Source organism: Humulus lupulus, chromosome 4 (genome assembly GCF_963169125.1).
Source record: "Humulus lupulus chromosome 4, drHumLupu1.1, whole genome shotgun sequence".
NCBI classification, from domain to species: Eukaryota; Viridiplantae; Streptophyta; class Magnoliopsida; order Rosales; family Cannabaceae; genus Humulus; species Humulus lupulus.
The window spans coordinates 233,612,947-233,633,193 of record NC_084796.1 but is presented as its reverse complement, the minus strand read 5'-3'; the positions used below and the strand labels follow the sequence as shown (position 1 = coordinate 233,633,193).

At 35.6% G+C, this 20,247-nt stretch overlaps 1 protein-coding gene across 1 annotated transcript; it reads left to right on the top strand.

Moving 5' to 3' along the window:
* The first annotated feature begins 6,997 nt into the window (after positions 1-6,997).
* Positions 6,998-9,798, top strand: LOC133831319 (cytochrome P450 94C1-like). The gene has a single exon (XM_062261579.1). The coding sequence runs from the start codon at positions 7,481-7,483 to the stop codon at positions 8,981-8,983; it is 1,503 nt and encodes a 500-aa protein (XP_062117563.1). The 5' UTR covers positions 6,998-7,480; the 3' UTR covers positions 8,984-9,798.
* The last annotated feature ends 10,449 nt before the right edge of the window (positions 9,799-20,247 follow it).

The window sequence follows — 20,247 nt, the reverse complement described above, 5'->3', positions numbered from 1 at the left end:
CCGCTTCCTCCAATCTCCTCTAACACAAGAACCCACCTTGAAGATCCATCAGATCCGTACTACCTTCATCACTCCGACAACCCTGGAAACATCCTTGTTTCACAGGTTCTTACAGGTCAGGATAATTACTCTTCTTGGAGTAGGGCAATGAAATTATCCATTTCTGTCAAGAACAAAATAGGTTTTCTTGATGGTTCGATTTCAAAGCCTTCCCCAACCGAGACTTCTTTGTACAATTCTTGGTGTCGCAACAACAACATCGTAATCTCTTGGATCCTCAACTCAGTTTCAAAAGACATTTCAGCCAGTATTTTGTACGATGATTCTGCCGCAGAGATTTGGAAGGATCTCCAGGTTCGATTTCAGAGACGCAATGGACCGCACATCTTCAACCTTCGAAAAGAATTGATGAACCTTAAACAAGACACCCAATCCGTGAGCATCTACTATACGAAGCTTCGTGCGATTTGGGAAGAGCTCTCCAATTACAGACCCAATTGTACCTGCAACAACTGTACCTGTGGAGGAATTAAGAAGTTCCAGGAGCATCATCATATGGAATACATAATGTCCTTTTTAATGGGACTCAAAGATTCTTATTCCCAAGTCAGGGGGAACATCTTGCTCATGGATCCCTTACCTGATCTAAGCAGAGTTTTTCATTTGATTACTCAGGAGGAAAATCAAAGAAGTGATATCACTGCTGACCCAACTTCTTCAATGGCCTTTTCCCTTCAAAGCAATAGATCATTCACTCAAAGATCTGACTCAACAGCATCCAAACCATATCCTCCGAGAAGAAATAGGCCCTTTTGTACCCATTGTAATAATCTTGGTCACACCATTGACAAATGTTACAAGTTGCATGGATATCCTCCTGGTTATAAGCAGAAATCTTCCAAAGAATCATCGGCAAATCAATTCAATGACTCTAAGGATGACATCGATGCTACAAGACCCGAGCAAACACAGTCCAATTCCAAAGATGTAGCCGCAAATCAATTCAGCACTGCGACCCTCCTGCCTCAACTCACAGCCACCCAATATCAACAATTACTCAACCTTCTTGCTACTCAAGCTCCTGGTATGACTTCTACAGAACCAAAATATTCCTCAGGTAATCAAGAACTTGTGTTATCTACCAATTCTTTCAGACCTGTGCTTGATTCTTGGATTGTTGACACAGGGGCTACAAGACATATATGTTCTAATGTCCATAGTTTTCAATTTCTAAATCCTATAATTCCTACTAAACTCATACTGCCTAATAGTGATTCTTTATTTGTTCATCACAGTGGTTCAATTGCCATTAATCAAGATTTAGTTCTCACTGACGTGCTTTATGTTCCTTCTTTTAAATATAATATTATATCCGTTAGTTGCTTGACCAATCAAGGTTTTCTTTCCCTTAGCTTCAATTCTAATTGTTTCTATATACAGGAGATGCCAACCAGGAGGATGATTGGCACGGGTAAAGCCAGCAATGGACTATACATTCTGGACGAATATTTTTCTAAATCCAATTCATGTTCTCCTTGTCATGTTCTTTCCATTTCTGCAGAAACTTGGCATTCTAGGCTAGGCCATCTTTCTAATAAACGATTGCATTTACTTAGATCTGTTTTGCACTGTAATGTTTCTGACTTACATAAAAATGTTCCCTGTTATGTCTGTCCAAAGGCAAAACTTAAGAAATTGCCATTTTCTAATAATAATCATTTTTCTACTCATCCTTTTGATCTTGTGCACTGTGATATATGGGGACCTCACCACATACCCTCTCATTCTAGTTATAAATATTTCTTAACTCTTGTGGATGACTGCTCTAGATTTACTTGGCTCTATTTTTTAAAACGTAAATCTGATGCTTTACAGATTGTACCACAATTTCTTTCATTCATTGAAACTCAATTTAAGTGTGTTCTTAAGAAATTTCGATCTGATAATGCACCTGAGCTAGCCTTCACAGATATTTTTGCTAAAAAGGGCATTTTGCATCAATTCACTTGTGTCGAAACACCTGAGCAAAATGCAGTAGCTGAACGTAAGCATCAACATTTATTGAATGTTGCTCGGTCACTCTATTTTCAAGCTAATGTTCCCATCAAATTTTGGTCTGAATTTGTTTCTACAGCAGCTTATATAATTAATCGCATTCCAACACCTAATCTTCAAAATAAAACCCCTTATGAGATCCTCTATAACACACCTCCTGATTATACTACTTTTAGATCTTTTGGTTGTTTGGCTTTTGCATCTACACTGACTGCTCATCGCACAAAATTCGATTCACGGGCTAGAACTTGTGTTTTTATGGGATACACCCATGGCATAAAAGGATATAGGCTTTATGATTTAAATACCAAAACTTTCTTTATTTCTAGAAATGTGATTTTTCATGAACATATTTTCCCATTTCACAAACTCAATACTTCACATTCCTTTACTGATCCTTTTTCTAACATAGTTTTGCCTTCTCTTGAAGTTACTAATACTCCTATTATTGATTCTTATCATGATAAAACTACTCCTATTACTACTGACATTTTTTCGCAGGATATGCCTTCACCACAGTCTTCCACAGCTACCACCTCTAACAATTTTACTCCTCCTGTAAATGATTCTGTTCTTGATGCTGCTACTGCCTCATCACCTTCATCTCAGCCTTTCCCTAGACGTTCCAGCAGGCCCTCTCGACCACCTGCCTACCTCCGTGACTTTGAGTGTCACTCCTCTATACATACTAAATCTTCTACTCTCTATCCCATCCATAATTATATGTCTTTTTCTAAGTTTTCTCCAACTCATAAATCTTTTATTTGTGCAGTTTCATCTCAAATTGAACCTCAGACATATAAACAGGCCATTCAACATGACTCTTGGATTCAGGCAATGAATGATGAATTGCAGGCTCTTCAACGCAATAGCACATGGACCATTATGCCTCTTCCGCCCAATAAACAAGCAATTGGTTGTAGATGGGTGTACAAGCTTAAATTTCATAATGACGGCTCCATTGAACGTTATAAAGCTAGACTAGTCGCTCAAGGATACTCTCAACAAGAAGGCCTCGACTATTTTGACACTTTCTCGCCTGTTGCCAAGATGGTTACGCTAAAGTTGCTCCTTGCCATCTCTACGATTAAACAGTGGCATACTCTACAAATTGATATTAACAACGCCTTCCTTAACGGCGATTTAAATGAAGAGGTATATATGTCTCTTCCCAAAGGCCTTACTGTTTCTCTTTCTTCTTGTGCAGATCCTCCCCTAGTTTGCAAATTACACAAGTCAATCTATGGCCTCAAACAATCATCTCGGCAGTGGTACACGACACTCTCAGATGCTCTTCTCTCCGCTGGTTTTAAACAGTCACAGGCAGATTATACTCTCTTTACAAAGGGACAAGACGACCAGTTCATTGCTCTCCTTGTCTATGTTGACGACATCATCATCGCCGGCCCAAATCTCAAGCTGCTCCATCAACTTCAGCACTCACTTCATGCTCGTTTCAAACTAAAAGCTCTTGGTACACTCAAGTACTTCCTTGGTTTTGAAATTGCCCGCTCTGAACGTGGTCTCTTCATTTCCCAAAGACAGTACACAATCAATCTTCTTGAAGATACAGGATACCTGGGCAGCAAACCTGCCAAAACGCCTATGGATCCAAAGCTGAAACTTGACAACATCCAAGGTGAACCTTTGGCAGACCCCTCTCAATATAGACGCCTTATTGGACGTTTGCTTTATTTGACACTGTCAAGACCTGATATCACCTACTCGGTTCACACCTTAAGCCAGTTCATGTCTGCTCCCCGCACTACTCATCTACAAGCAGTCCACCACTTGTTACGGTTTCTGAAAGGCAGTCCTGGCCAAGGCTTACTCTATTCTTCTACTTCTTCTCTCCACCTCCGCGCTTTCTCCGACTCAGACTGGGCTGCTTGCCCTCTCACTAGGCGCTCTATTACAGGTTTTTGTGTGTTTATAGGCGATTGTTTGATATCTTGGCGAACTAAGAAGCAACCAACAATTTCCAAAAGTTCTGCTGAAGCAGAATATCGTGCCCTTGCCGCCACTGCCAGTGAACTCACCTGGCTGCAATACATCCTAGCTGACCTCCACATTCATTCCTCCACACCCACTTTTATTTACTGTGATAACCTCTCTGCTGTCCACATCGCTAACAACCCCACATTCCATGAGCGAACCAAGCATATTGAGCTTGACTGCCACTTCATTCGAGACAAAATAAAGGCTGGTTCCATACGCCTCATTCCTGTTCGTAGTTCCCTCCAACTGGCAGATGCTTTTACTAAAGCTCTCTCTTCAACCTCTCTCAATTCTCATATCAGCAAGATGACCGTTCATGATATCCACCGTCCATCTTGAAGGGGGGGTATTAGATATATATATATTTCAGTTGTATAGTTTCTGTCTTCTTTTATTTTTCGTTAGTTGCGTGAGTTTGTTGCAACTGTTTCAGTAACTGTTTCAGCTATATATACATAGCTCAGCCTCTGTAATCATACCATTCGATCAATACAAAATCTCTTTTTCTTTTCCGCATTAACACGATTTAATTTTTTTTCTTTCAATTATATGTTGTGAGTTTATTTGGTTTTCTTTCGTTTACTTGTTTACGATTAACATTTATTTCTATTATGAATGATTTTCATGTTTTTATGGTTGTTTTGTTGAAACAAACATATTTTATTTATTTTCTCAATGGTATATTGTGGGGCTAAATTGTTATATTAGTTTATTATTGTAAAATGATTAACTTTTTTATTATATATTCTCTGATTGTTTAATAAATATTATTGTTTATTTTTCTGAATGACATAAGATTTCATGAGTTTTGTCATGAACCACTCTAATGACAGTTCACAAGATTGTATCTTCTTGTTATTATTCTCCGTCTCCGATAATCTTCCCAAATATATAAATGTATATTATTATGAGTTTCTTGTTGTTAAGTCATAAACACAAATGTTTAAATTATTGAATCAAGATATTGTTTATTATTAGTAATATTTTGTATGACAATAATAAGAATGCATATTTTTCTATTTTGTTAAAAAAATAAATATTTAGTATGTCATGATTGTTGATTTAATTAGTATATATGTAACAAATTGTGTATCTTATGAATAAATTTATTTATTTGAATTCTTTTGTGTACTATTAATCAAATTTATTTATAGAAAAAATAAATAAACAAACGTGTTTATATATTATTTGTGATCAATTAACCAATCAATGGTGCCATTGGCTTTTATTAGAATGAACAAATATGTATAAATTTTCATAAAATAAAATAATACATTTATATTATCTTTCAAAAAAAAAAACATTTATAATGTTAGTATTGTTGGTTAAAATAGATTTATTTTAGTCAATGTAACTTAATAAACAATTTAGTTTATTTAAAATAAACATGGGTAACATTATAAACAATTTTGTTTACATGAAAAAACAACAATTATTGAAATTCTTGTTCATGTGATATGCTATTCATTTTTTTTTTTTTTTTGTGAATAATCTAGTGGTGATATTTTTTTAATGTAATATAGCACATATTTTTTGTAATATTTAGATAATTATCATTATGTGGAAACAATTTTTAACACTGAATCTTAAAAATTTATTATTTATTAAAATATAGAGTTTATTTATATTTATTATTGACTTGGGTGTACATTATTTTTTGTTTTATAACTATATGGATATTTTTAATCTTCTCACTATATAATAATAATAAGATATTTAAGATATAAACTCTTTTTTTCTATTTGCTACATTTTGTGTGAACATATCATTAATATTACAGATTAATTTACATTTTGAATCCAGAAAAAATATGTCCCAAGCATATCACTCATAATATTATGTAACTATAATAATTTGCTAAATATGCCTTTGACATCTGACTTGTCAGATCTAGGTTTCTGATAATATGGTTAGCAAATCTTTTTGAAAGCCCAATAATCAACTTAATTGGTTGAGATGTAAACTAATTAATATCAGACAACTCTTAGTCCCAACAACATTCAATATTATGATTTTCACAAAACCCAATTAATAATAAATTGTTTAAATTACTGCTTATATTTAATATCTGAATTTATTATGAATATGACATCCCTGGTTAAAATGAGGGTCAAACTTTTAATGGGGAAATTAATGAACATTAATGTATATATATATTAAATTTATACGTAGGAAACATTGCTACTAGTGCATAATTAAGAGGCCTGTGTTTAGATATATAGATATTTTCTTTTCATATTAATGATTTTTTGTTAAGAAAATTATCACGGTAAATGAATAATAAGAATAGAAAATTAATAGAACATAAAATTTAATTGGTTGAAATTAAAAAAATATTGAATATACAATATATATATATATACATATTACATTCACCACAATTAGATGAGGGTACTATTGTGGATATCTGCTGATGAAAGTTATTCAAATTTGATTGAATAAAATTCATTAGCTTAAAAAAAAACTTAAAAATGACCAACAATATAAATACATATATAATTTTTCACCATCATTAGATATGGGTACTATTGTGGATACTGCATTATTCAAAATCACCTTCAACAACCACACTGTAAAATTTAATATTACTTAAATATATACCAGTCAGGGGCCATAAGAAAAAGACGAACCCTTATTTTGTATTTTTATATATTTTTTCCAAATTCTTTTATAAAACATAATAATATGGTGGCTCCTTGAAACACAATAAGGTACTTGTAACTTGTCCCAATTTTTCACCTTTCTCACATTTAAAAATATATAAATATAATTTTTAGGTTAAAATTGACAAATTTTTTTTTTGGAACAGACATATATGAGTGGGGAAAGGAAATATTTTATATATATAACATATTATTCGCCCTATATTTAGGCTTTAAATAAAAGAGTACGGACAAGAGAATATAAGCACGTGGGTGAATATCTACAACTTAACTCCAATTAGTTTAATATGGCTTTAGCCAACTTGGCCCTAACTCATCACCAAGAACAAAGAAGATGCCTCTAGTATAACCATGAATAATACTATTACTATTATTGGTATTTCTATACAACTAATACTATACTAAACTTGTGCTATTGCTCTGCCTTTTTCCACACGGGTTCTACGTGGTTTTTAATTTTATTTCATTACGACATTTTTTTTATCCTCTTTTATCATTTTTTTAGGTGATGTAGAAAAAGAAAAAAAATCACACTGACACACACTAAATATAAAAAGTACTGTTAATAATTCCAAGAAAATAATCTTTTTTTTAAAAAAAAAAAAACTAAATAAATAAATAACTCAAAATATGCCCTCTTGTCCCTCTCATCACACTCACCATCTTCTTTATTATTTATCACCCTTCTCTCTATCTTTTTTCTGATATCATCCATAATCATTTCTCTTCGCTTCTCTTCTCTACTTTCTATCCATCTATTATCAATGGCGGAATTTGAAACTCTTACTTTCTCGCTTCTCTTTTGGCTATTATTAGTGACCATAATAATAATATTCAAATTAATAGTGAGGCCAAAACTATGGTGTAATTGCAAAATATGCCAGAGTTATTTGACGTCGAATTGGTCAAACCAATTCGTTAATCTTTGCGATTGGTACTCCCACCTCCTCACAAAATCTCCAACCAAAACCATCCACATACACGTATTGGGCAATATCATTACGGCTAACCCTGACAACGTCGAGTACATGCTCAAGACTCGCTTTGAAAATTTCCCAAAAGGCAAGCCTTTCTCTGCAATATTGGGAGACTTTTTAGGTCAAGGTATATTCAACGTCGACGGCGAGCTTTGGAGGTTCCAAAGAAAGATGTCCAGTCTCGAACTGGATAGGTATTCCATAAAGTCTTTTGCTTTCGAGATTATCAATAGCGAGATTCAAACGCGGCTCCTCCCACGCCTCACGTCGTTTGTACCCAACGGCGCCGTTTTGGAGTTACAGGACTTGTTTCGCCGGTTCTCTTTCGACACCATATGTCGATTCTCGTTCGGGCTCGACCCGGCTCGTCTCGAGGCGATTTCGTCGGTGCCCATGTCAGAGTTTGCCTTCTCCTTCGACTTGGCTTCCAGACTCTCTGCCGAGCGAGCCATGACGGCATCGCCGCTGGTCTGGAAAGTTAAGAGACTGTTCAATTTGGGGTCTGAGAAGAAGCTGAAAGAGGCTATTGCGGTGATCGATTGTCTAGCTCAAGAAGTGATTAAGCAGAAGAGGACAGTTGGGTTTTCGAGTCACAAAGATCTCTTGTCACGTTTCATGCGTACGGTCAACGATGATGAAAAGTTTTTGAGAGACATCATAGTGAGCTTTCTCTTAGCAGGGAGAGACACTGTTGCATCAGCTTTGACGAGCTTCTTCTGGCTCATGGCCAAAAACCCGGCTGCCCAACAGGCCATCCGGGCCGAAGCGGATCGTGTTATCGGGTCAGATCAAACCGTTAAGAGGTTTGAGCAAATGGAGGAGCTTCATTACTTGCAGGCGGCGATATACGAGTGCATGAGGCTTTATCCTCCGATACAGTTTGATTCGAAGTTTTGTGTAAAAGACGACGTTTTGCCTGATGGGACTTTCGTCAAGAGAGGGACTAGGGTTACATACCACCCTTATGCCATGGGCAGGACAGAGGAGATTTGGGGACCTGATTGCCTGGAGTTCAAGCCCGAGAGGTGGTTAAACGACGGCGTTTTCTTCTCTCAGAATCAGTATAAGTACCCCGTATTTCAAGCCGGGCTTAGGGTGTGTTTGGGGAAAGATATGGCCATGGTGGAGCTCAAAAGCGTGGCACTCTCTCTGCTCCTCCGCTTCGAAATCGAGCTAGCGGCTCTGCCACAATATCGGACACCGCGGTTCTCTCCGGGCCTCACAGCCACCTTCAGCGGCGGCCTTCCGGTGGTGGTGAGAGAAAGGAGAACTGTGGATATTTCATCGTGATATTAATTGATCGATACATGTAACATGACCCGGTTCAAACCGGTTCATACATATTGGTCGTACTTTTTTTTTTCTTTGGGTGCATATTATTTTTCGGCCATATATGTGGAATATTATACTCCATTAAGCCAAGTTGCTCGAAGAGGCACTGGTTTATGAGGAAAGTGACACATGACATGGCCTAACATATGTGTGTGACCTAAATTTTATTAGCATCACACACATAAATATGCTGTAATTATAATCATATGTTACCAGAATATATTGTCTGGTAGGTGTCGGTTATGAGATTTTTATCTGGTGTGTAGTGGTGTAGAAAATTATGATCGCCACGTGGCTCTTTTTTCAAGGGCGGGAGATATATGACGATGGAGATGGAAGTATAGCTAGCTAGTACTACTCTCTTGGCTCTTGTTTTGATGACACTTCAAAATCTTTCAATATTCGGTACGTACGTACGTACGATCATGATTCGAACAATTGTGAAAGTTGGCCAAAGGAATTGATGATTAATTGGTACGTATAATATGTATGTCTTGTACTTCAAAAATTTCATAGTGATTCTTGTATTAATGCAAAAGGTTTCTTCTGGCCTAGCTGCCTAGCTATGTATACTTATTATATAATAGCTAGCTAGCTTATTAATTGCTTTTTCATTCTTGGGTTTAGTATTATTTTCCAGAGCCTAAATTTTATAAGTGATCAGCCAGAGAGTTTCTTAAATTTGTATGTATTATAATTTGGAAACCCTAGCTATGCATGATGTAATAATGGATTGCTTTGAATGAATTTTTGAAAGGTTTCATTTTTTTTTATAGTTTCGACTCACCTTACTTTACATATATGTATATTGATCATCATATTGATGTGTACTTGATCTTCTTCTTTTTATGTGTGTTTTGGTTCATATGTACTTCGGTGCTTGAGTTTATGTTTATGTCTGACTGGGTTTTATAAAAAATATATAGTTGACGGTAGGAATTGTGTTTTTTTTATTACTGTTGGCATAATGGATAAGTTGTAACTTAATATAGTCTACATGGTAGTTATAGAAAACCTTTTAGAAGTTTTCAAAAAAATTATGAATAATTTAGATGCTGAAATTAAATTCAAACAATACGTAGCACCAATACATATATTGCTTTTTATATGCGCGTAAAATAAATTGTTTAAATTTTGATTTTGACACTTTAAATTATAAAAAAAAATTCTCAAGAACTTATAAAAGGTTATCTCCAACGACAATATATACTGTCATATAAAAAAATAAACTATAACTAATCCATGTATAAAAAACTGCCTAAGTTCCTATAGCTAGTCCAAAACGGAGTTCCTACAATAGAACCCCTATATATAAATATAGGGAACGACCATGGTAGGTATTTTAAAAAAGACTAATTGGTAGGGCCTTTTGTTGTTTTTGGCATATGAATAAGTTGTAAATATAATTTTTTTTATATTACGGTGTATATTGTAGTTATTTAGGATATCCTGCAAATTTTTAAAAAATTCTAAATAATTTATAGGGTGTCGAAATCCATATTCAAATAGCATGTTCTATGTTTGCCTTTTTTTTTTTATGTGTCTGTGAAATAGGCAATTTGAAACTTTAGAATTTCCTGAAAATTTGTAGAATGTCTTAAATAACTATAATATATACCATCATATAAAAAAAATTGGGGTACAACTTATACATGAGTAAAAAAAATTGGGGTACAACTTATACATGAGTAAAAAAAAAGAGAAGTTTACATAGATATGGGAAAAATAAACATAGTTTTTATATTTATAGGAAAAAAATAATTATATAAAACATGGTAAGTTTTGAAAAAAAAATTAATATGGTAATTTCATATAATATAAAAATTAAAATAGATTATCATAATCATAAATACACGAAACTCTCTCTTACCCTCTCCTTTCTCTCCCTCATGATATATCTCTCATCTGCCCCCACCCCTGACGGCGACATACCTCCCCCTCTGGTTCTTCTTCTTCTTCTTCAGATCTAGTTTTATTTTTATTTTCTTTGTTCTTCTTCTCCTTCTTTTTCACATTTGGTTTTTCCTTTTTGCACTTCATATTTAATTTTTTTTCCTTCTAAACGTAACTGTAATCAGTTACAATCACAATCTGTTTTGATTTCTAGTTTTTTTGTTTAGATCTGTTTAAGTAACCAAGTACAATGACATCTGATTATTTTTATTTATAACTGATTTATTTAGATCTAGTTGCAACCAGGTACAATAACGATTAATTTAGATTTGTTTGTTTAGATCTGATTTTGTTTTCACACCTGACTAAGTAACCAGGTATCATGACGACTTTTTAAATTTGAATTTGTAATCAGTTACGATCATGACCAGTTTAGCTTTTTTTTTCTGATCCTATTTGTTTCCCAGTTTGGCAAAGCAACCAGTTACTATTGCAACCGTTTTTTTTTCATATCAATTATTTTTTTCATATCAGTTTTTTTTTCTTTTCCAAATCTCACTAAGTAACCAGTTATAATTTTGTTTATATTTTGATAATGGTACATTAATAAAAAAATCAAAATTATTTTTATAATTAGAAATAGTTACTACAACACCACTTAAAAAATAAAACTGATTTTTGTTGTTATAATCACTTACCACACTTCAATAGAAAAAAATTGACAGTGGCACAAGATTACTATCACAAAAAAAAAAAAAAATTGTTTTAATAGTGGTAACTAATTATTGTGGATAAAATTTTGATTGAAGAAGATAAAAAATCAAAAAAAAGAAGAAAAAATAGAAATAAAAAGTATGGTGATGAAAGTCTTAAATTTTTTTCTTTAAAGAATGATAAAAAAATATGAATGATAAAAAAAAATACGAATATATTAAAATTATAAAAATAACCTCAAAACATATCAAAATTAACTAATAAAAATATATAAAAGATAAAATATGATATATAAATAAAATTTTATAAATATATGGAAGAAACTCTCTTAAGATGTAAACAAAACAAAAAAATGCCATAAAAGACAGAAAGAAAAAAAAAATCCGTAAGTCTTTTTTAGAGGGCCCACCATCCACTCTCTATAAATATGTATATATATATATTTATATATATAAACTAAGTGAGGGATGAAACATATGATATGATTGTAGTTATTTAGTGAAATGAATATAAATATGATTGTGCATTTCCTTTAAATTGAAGGTATATTTTACCTAATTAATTATAGTGAAGGAAATGCAATGCAGGACGGATGTTAAAATCAAAAGAGTGCCTGGTGAAATTATATATATTTACCTAATTCTTAGATATTTTGATGGAATTAATTTGCATATATATATATATATAGATATTCTTGTTATTATTACTAAATAGTTTGTATCTTCATTTAATTATGTAGAGAGTTGTTATCAATGAGGGCATTTCACGTGTGTATGTCTGGCCATTCCAAACGAGGCTACAGTCTTCTTAAGGATAAAGCAAAATTAACTAAGTGCTTCTCCAAGCCTTTTTTTTCACTTTTTTTTAAATAAAAAAAGGGATTACATATATATTTTTTTCTATTTATTTATATTTCATCACCACGTCAATTAGTGCACTGGAATGTCGGTCCTTGGCCAGACAATATAGAAATTTTCTTGCCCATATTTATTTCTTATAAATATGTACATGAATGATGTGAGGTGATGAACAATATTTTTCACATTAATTGCGGTTAAGTCATTAGTCACTTATGATTGTTGATAGACTATGATTAAAAAAAACGTGTGTACTATATTTGTGACTAATGATATTTCACTGAATTTCTTGTGGTTTTCATTATTCTTCATATAAATAATAATAGTAAATATCCCAACTTTCTTTTTTTTAGCAATTAGATTTCAACTTTTTATAGTTTGACTCATATATTTATATTTTACTAAATAAAACTTAATTTATAAGAGTAAAGTGAGATTTAAAATATATATATAGCACCTATTTGTTTTTTTCTTTTTAAACAAATTAATTAATTAATCATTGTCAAATATATAATTTTGATAATTGACCTAAATATTCTTATCAAATATTAAAAATTTATTTTATATCATACTTCTAAAGTATTTAATATCACTTATATATATTAATTAATTTATTATTTTTAATAAAAAATTACATACTTTAAAATTTAGAAGCATTAAATTTATTGAGGGTGCTTATGTCTAACATCATTTTTTTTCTCACTACACACATTTATATTTAAAGGAGAAATAATTTTTAACAATTTATTAGGAGTTTAAATAGAAATGTGTGTAGTGAGAAAACAATGATGTTATATATAGCAGCATCCTTTCATGTTTCTGAAATTTAAAATATGTAAAAAATATTATTATTATTTCTTAATATTTCAAAAGAATATTTAAGTCGATTACCAGAATAACATATTTGGTAATAATTTATTAATCAATAGGGTATAAAGAGAAAAAATGGGTATTATGTTATGTTATGTTATTTGTTAAAATCATATCTTACCATCATAAATTATAATTTATTTAATAATATATAACTTTGGGAACCTATGTGAGCCTAAAAGTAAATGTTGGGGATCTAATTGCTACAAAATAAAGGTTGGGAACCTAAGTGATACATAAAGCTTGGGGACCCCAAGTGATATTTATCCTAAATAATATTAGTCTATATATATTATGTTCAACCCAATTTTGGACTTGATGACATGGCATTTAAGAAAGAGATACGTGGCATCACACCGCATTAAGTTCAGAGAGCTGGTCGGAAGGAGTAGCTGCTCGAGAAGACTACAGACTATAGAAACTTATTCAGGAAAGTTCAAGTAACCTACTCGATAATGGAGCTGGATAGTACCGTTCCATGAAGCTGCTCAGAGTACAAGACCTGCTCGATGAGCAGGATACTTTTACCCAAAGATCCAGATTTCACAAGATACCAACAAATATCCCAAGATATTTATGTAAATTATATGATTATCGTGTTATTTGAATTTCTAACTGAAAGTAGTGATCCCACACCTACACGTGTAGGGCCTAGATTCGTTTGTAAGGGCCCATAGCCCACTAAGACTCTATAAATAGGGAGTTCATTCAATCATTAACCCTAAGTGAATATCACAGGAGAAAAGATAAGAGATTTATTTTGTACGCACTTTACATATAAAACCCTTCTAATTGTATTCTTCTCCTAGCTTAAGAAATTCAGTTGAACATTGTTTCTTCTTGATCTTGAGCCTGAGACTTCGTTGATAAATACGAGTGCAAGTGGACGTAGGTTATTACCAACTCTTGGGGTTGAACCATTGTAAAAATTTATTGTGTCGTTTACTTGATTTCAGTTCGTTTAATTCTTATTTCCGTCATATAAATTGACTCCGTGCCATTGACTAAAACGTTGGTGAACATTTTGGTGCTTTCATTGAGAACTAAAATCCAAGATCCTATTTTACTAGATCTATCTGAAGCAATGTCTATCACTACTAGAAGCCAGAGTCAAGAGCTACAAGGGGGGAACCCTAACACTGCCCATTCTGGTCGGCCCTTGAATAGTCAGATCCCTCATTTGCGCCCTGCTCATCAATTTCCTCCGCCTGGAAATCTGCCTCCACCAGCCACATTTGGGCATGATGAGCGCCATGTGGACTTTGAAGAAGATCTGCACCCCAGCTGAAAGGGGTCATGAGGTAGATGCAGGAGCAATTCATGGCCATGCATGAGAGTCAGGAGGCTGCTCAAGAGGCTATATGTGAAGCTATCAATAAACAAAGACAAGAATTTCAAGCCTCGATGGATCAAAGACAGTGATCCCTTGAAGCTCACCAAGAAGAAGCTGACTGTCGCAATGCTGGGGCGGCTAGGTTGCTAGAGTGCGTATTATCACAGAATCAAGCAGCGAGATCACAACTAGTGAATCTTCAGCCTGAGAACATTATTCAGGGGAATCTTGAAGCCCAACGACTAGCTGGTCAAGCTCTAGGACCTGCCCAACCATCACGATCTCGTGATCAAGTTGTCCCTCCTGGACCTGCTAGGAGTCATCACACCCATAAGGGAGCTCAACTAAGAGTGCAGCGACCGCTCCATCAAGATGAACAGGTGCTGCCTAATAGAGAACAAGGTTGTGCTAGACAAGTGTCTGGGATTGGAAGGCCTGCTAATGAGCACCCGAGGCGAGCAAAGGAGGACAGCCCCCAAATTTTGAAGCTGGTCCTCAATTCCAACAACCAAAGAATGAGAGACCCGCTAGCCAAAATCGAGGCCAGCCACCTCACTATGTTGGACACAACTATGGTCATCATCGTAGAAGAAATAGAAGGAGAAATGACTAAGAGGCTAGTAATAGAAATGGTTGTAATGATGATGAAGGGGATAGTCGGTATTACCAACCCTGTGACCATCAACATTATAATGACCATCGACATGATGAAAATACAAGAGGATAGTTCATTCCGCCAAGGCCACCTGGGCCTCAAGATATCCCACTTAGGGAAAATGTGCAGCTTGAAGGACTGTTTGTCCTACCAAGGCAACAAGAGCCAGCAAATTGTCCCGCGAGACCACCTCCAAAATGTTAAGGGCCAACAGAGAGGGAGAAGTGTATTTAATATGATGGGAAATAGAGATCCTGACCTCTGCGATGTCCTCGATTAGCTTAGGGAAGGAAACACATCCAATATTGCAGGACCCGTTGCATCGGTAATCCCACATGCACCACAAGCAAGGGCTGTTGCAATCCCAATTGCAATGCCAGCTATCGTGCCACAAGTTGTTCCAAAAATCCAGGCATAATTGGATGCTCTTACTCAAATGGTACGAGAGCTAACAGCCCCGAAACTCATTGACATCGATTTGGAAAGAAGGAAGGGGTCGTCTTTCTCTGAACGGATCAATGCTCTGATAGTTACTCCCAAGTTCAAGATGCCAACTTGGAAGATGTATACTAGAAGGGAAGATCCCATCTCACATGCTAATAATTTCAAGATACAAACGGACCTCGAAGGGGTTAGAGACGACGTTCGTTGTAGGATCTTTCTAACTACTCTAGCAGATTCAGCTCAACAATGGTTCTTCAAACTGGAGCAAGGAACCATTACATCCTGGGATACATTTGTGAGGATATTTTACTCACAATCCTTCATTATTCATATCTCACCTACTGAAATCAATGACCTTGTCGACATTAAGCAAGGGTTGAATGAGCCTCTGAAGGACTATGTGCAGAGGTTCATGCAAGAGGTTGCCTGATCGAAGACTGTCAGCGATGATGGAAAGCTTACGGCCATGATGGCTGGAATCCAAGTAAAGGGTCCCCTATGGATGTACCTAAGGAGAAAAACCATATAATTAACAAGGGAGTTCTTAGAACGAGCAGATGAGTTTATTAAACTAGAGGACGCAATTAGAAGAGCAGATCAAGCCAATTGGGCATGCACCAGTATTGCTGCTCCAGGCAAGAATAATGGAGCTCCAAACAAGAAACAAACAACCAATGATAATGGTAATAATAATGGGAATAAAAATAACCAAGGAGGTGGAAAATGAAATAACAACTTGAACAGTGGCAATAACAACAATAACAAAAGGGCTAAAACTGGTGATAAACCATGAGAGTATGTTCCTCATTTTACCACCTACTCTACACTCTTGGGGTCATGAGCAGAAGTCTTTCAAGCTACATAAGCTGTGGTGCCTTATAGGAAGCCTAATCCCATAAGGAAAGATATAAGTAAGAGAGACAAACAAATTCAGTCATTTCCATAACGATTACGAACATGACACCAACAAGTGTAACCAACTTAAGGACGAAAGGAATTTCTCATCCGCCAAAACCATCAGGCCATGAGAAGATATATTTGACGTCATGTTGATCAAAACCAAGCTGTTGCACCCAATATGAAAGTACCAGCGCAGCCCTTGCAGCCAACTTTAGTAGTTGGTCAACTAGATATGATATGCGGAGGACCATGCCTGGCAGGCGAAAGTAGAAAAGCCATAGAACACTATGTCCGGACACTTTGCCACGAACCAACAAATGAAGTGTTGGCAGTCGAGGAGCGTACTCCCAAAACCCCTCGCTATGAATGTAATCCAATAAATTCACTATGGATGACGCCACACGCCTTAGATTCCCACATAATGATTCTTTAGTAATTGAGGCCTAGATTGCTAACATGATCGTAGCGCAGACGATGCTAGATCATGTTTCCTCAGTAAACATCCTTTTAAAAACAACCCTTGAAAGGATGAAGTTATATGTTCGGGACCTAGAACCATGCACACAAAACTTTGTATTGTTTTATTGGAGAAGGGATGGCTCTAGCAGGAACAATCAAGTTAGCAGTAACAGTGGGAACTGCACCTGCGAACAACACTATTATGGCTACGTTTGTCATGGTCAACATTCCCTCAGCTTTCAATGCCCTATTAGGAAGACCGATCTTGATCGATGTGCGCACCATAACATATGTGTTTCATCTAATGATGAAGTTTCCTACCAACGTCGGAATCATATGTGCAAAAGGAAACTAGAGAGAGTCCTGAGAATGCTATAATTCCTCCATTACAACTGCTAAGAAAGGCTTGGCCACTACCAGCATGATATTTGTTGGACCAACAATGAGCAAGCCAACACTAGGAATGGAAATAAGCACCATCGAGCAACAAGGCAACACCTCCTCAGAAGAGGCGAGCAACTTCAAATATGGAGTTTCCCAAAGTGAAGGAGAAGATATTGATCCTCGCATTGGGGACTTTGATGCTGGAATGGGACCTATTGAAGACCTGGAGGAAGTCCCACTTAGCCAGAATGAACCAACACAGACGGTCAAGATTGGAAAAAGTCTAGCAAAGGAAGTCAAGTCTGAACTTCTAAACTTACTAAGAGACAATCAAGACTTGTTCACTTAGTCGTAAAAGGACATGGTAGGCATCAACCCCACTGTTATCAGCCATGCCTTAAATATTGACAGAGACAACTTCAAACCTATATAATATAAAATGAGGTTGCTCGATAAAGAAAGGTCAAAGGCCTTAAAAGAAGAGGTCGAAAGGCTAAAAGAAAATGGGTTCATAAGAGAAGCTTTCTACCCCGAATGGGTTTGTAATCCCGTCCTAGTACAAAAACCTATTGGAAAATGGAGAACTTGTGTAGATTTCACTGATCTAAACAAGGCATGCACAAAGGATTGCTTTCCCCTACAAAGAATCAACCAACTAGTCGATGCCACGACATGACATGAAGTCCTGACATTTATGGACGCTTACTTGGGGAATAATCAAATTAGTATGCACCCTCCTGATGAGGAGCATACCAGTTTTCGACTGACGTAGGCTTGTCCTGGTACAAAGTAATGTCTTTTGGTTTAAAAATGCTGGCGCGACGTACCAACAACTAGTAAACGTGATGTTCAAAATCTAGATAGGAAAAAACACGGAGGTCTACGTTGTTGACATGCTGGTAAAGTAAGAAAAAAAAGTTGGGGAGCACATGGAGGATCTAGCAGAATGCTTTGCCATCCTTAAGCATTATGATAGGAAGCTTAACCCCTTAAAGTGCTCGTTTTGGGTAAGCTCGGGCAAGTTTCTCAGTTTTATTGTCAATGTAAGAGGTATAGAGGCTAACCCAGAGAAAATCAAAGCTTTGATCGACATGAAATCCCCAACCAAAGTAAAGGAAATACAGAGTCTGCGGGATGGATTGTGGCACTTAGCAGATTTGTGTCAAAATCCACCAACAACCACGTACCATATTTTAACCTTCTAAGGAGAAATAACAAGTTTGAATGGATGGAAGAATGTGAAAAAGCTTTCCAACCAGTTAAGCAACACTTGGCTTAACTTCCAGTATTATCAAAGTCAATCGATGGGGAAACTCTATACTTGTATCTAGCGGGTACTAAGAACGTTGTTAGTGTAACCCTTATCTAAGAAACAGATAGAATCCAGCATCCAGTGTATTACATAAGGAAAAGGTTGGTCGGGGCAGAATCACGGTACCCATTAATTAAAAAACTTGCTTATTGTTTTTTGCTCGCAATGAGGAAGTTAAGGCCTTACTTCCAAGATCATCCTATCACAATTTTGATCGATCAACCTTTCAGGCAAGTTCTGTAAAAACCAAAGGCATCTAGTCGACTACTAAAGTGGGTTGTTAAGCTCAGGCAGTATGAAATTACCTACCAACCAAGGACTACTATCAAAGGGCAAGCTTTAGCAAACTTTATTTCTGAATGCACTGGAATACCAGAAGAAAATGAGCAAGCAAAAGAGCCTAAAGACAACGAAGAAAATTGGCCCATATGGAGGTTGTTTATGAATGGATCCTCCAATGAGCATAATTCTAGAGCTGGACTTATACTTATCACGCCTAAAGGACATCGTATTCACTGTGCGCTAAGGTTAAACTTTAGTGCCTCAAACAATAAGGCAAAGTATGAAGTCCTACTAGCAGTATTACGACTTGCTAGAAATGTTAAATTTGTAGCAATAAACATATATAGCGATTCAAAACTGGTCATGAATTATGTGTTGGGAGAATACCATGCCTGAGGAATAAAAATGGCATCCTACCTCAGCAAGGCAAAAGATCTCCTGACACAATTAAAAAAAATTCCATTGAACAAGTTCCCCGAGACCAGAATATCGATGTAGATGCCCTAGCAAAACTAGCAAGTTACAAGGATGCAGACACCCTAAACATAATACTAGTTGAACACCTACCCCAACCAAGTATTAACGAAACGAAGCAAACACTACTACTCGATAATACCCTCTTCTGGATGACTCCTATAGACACATTCTTAGAGCATGGAATATTTCCTCAAGACATAAATGAAGCCCGTAGAATTTCAAGACAATCTACTAGATATGTGGTTATCGATGGAGTAATGTACAAAGAAGGGTATTCTATGACTTTTGCCGCGATACATTATTAAAGCAGAATCTGGGCTTTTAATGATAGAAGTGCATGAAGGATTTTTTGGCAACCATGCAGGGGGCAGACTCTAGCCAAGAAGATATTGAGACAAGGATCTAGTATTGCTCAAGACAAGCTACTAGACATGTCGGAAGGAGTAGCTGCTCGAGAAGACTACAAACTATAGAAGCTTATTCAGGAAATTTCAAGTAACCTACTCGATAATGGAGCAGGATAGTACCATTCCATGAAGCTGCTCGAAGTACAAGACCTGCTTGGTGAGTAGGATACTTTTACCCGAAGATCCGAATTTCACAAGATACCAACAAATATCTCAAGATATTTATGTAACTGAT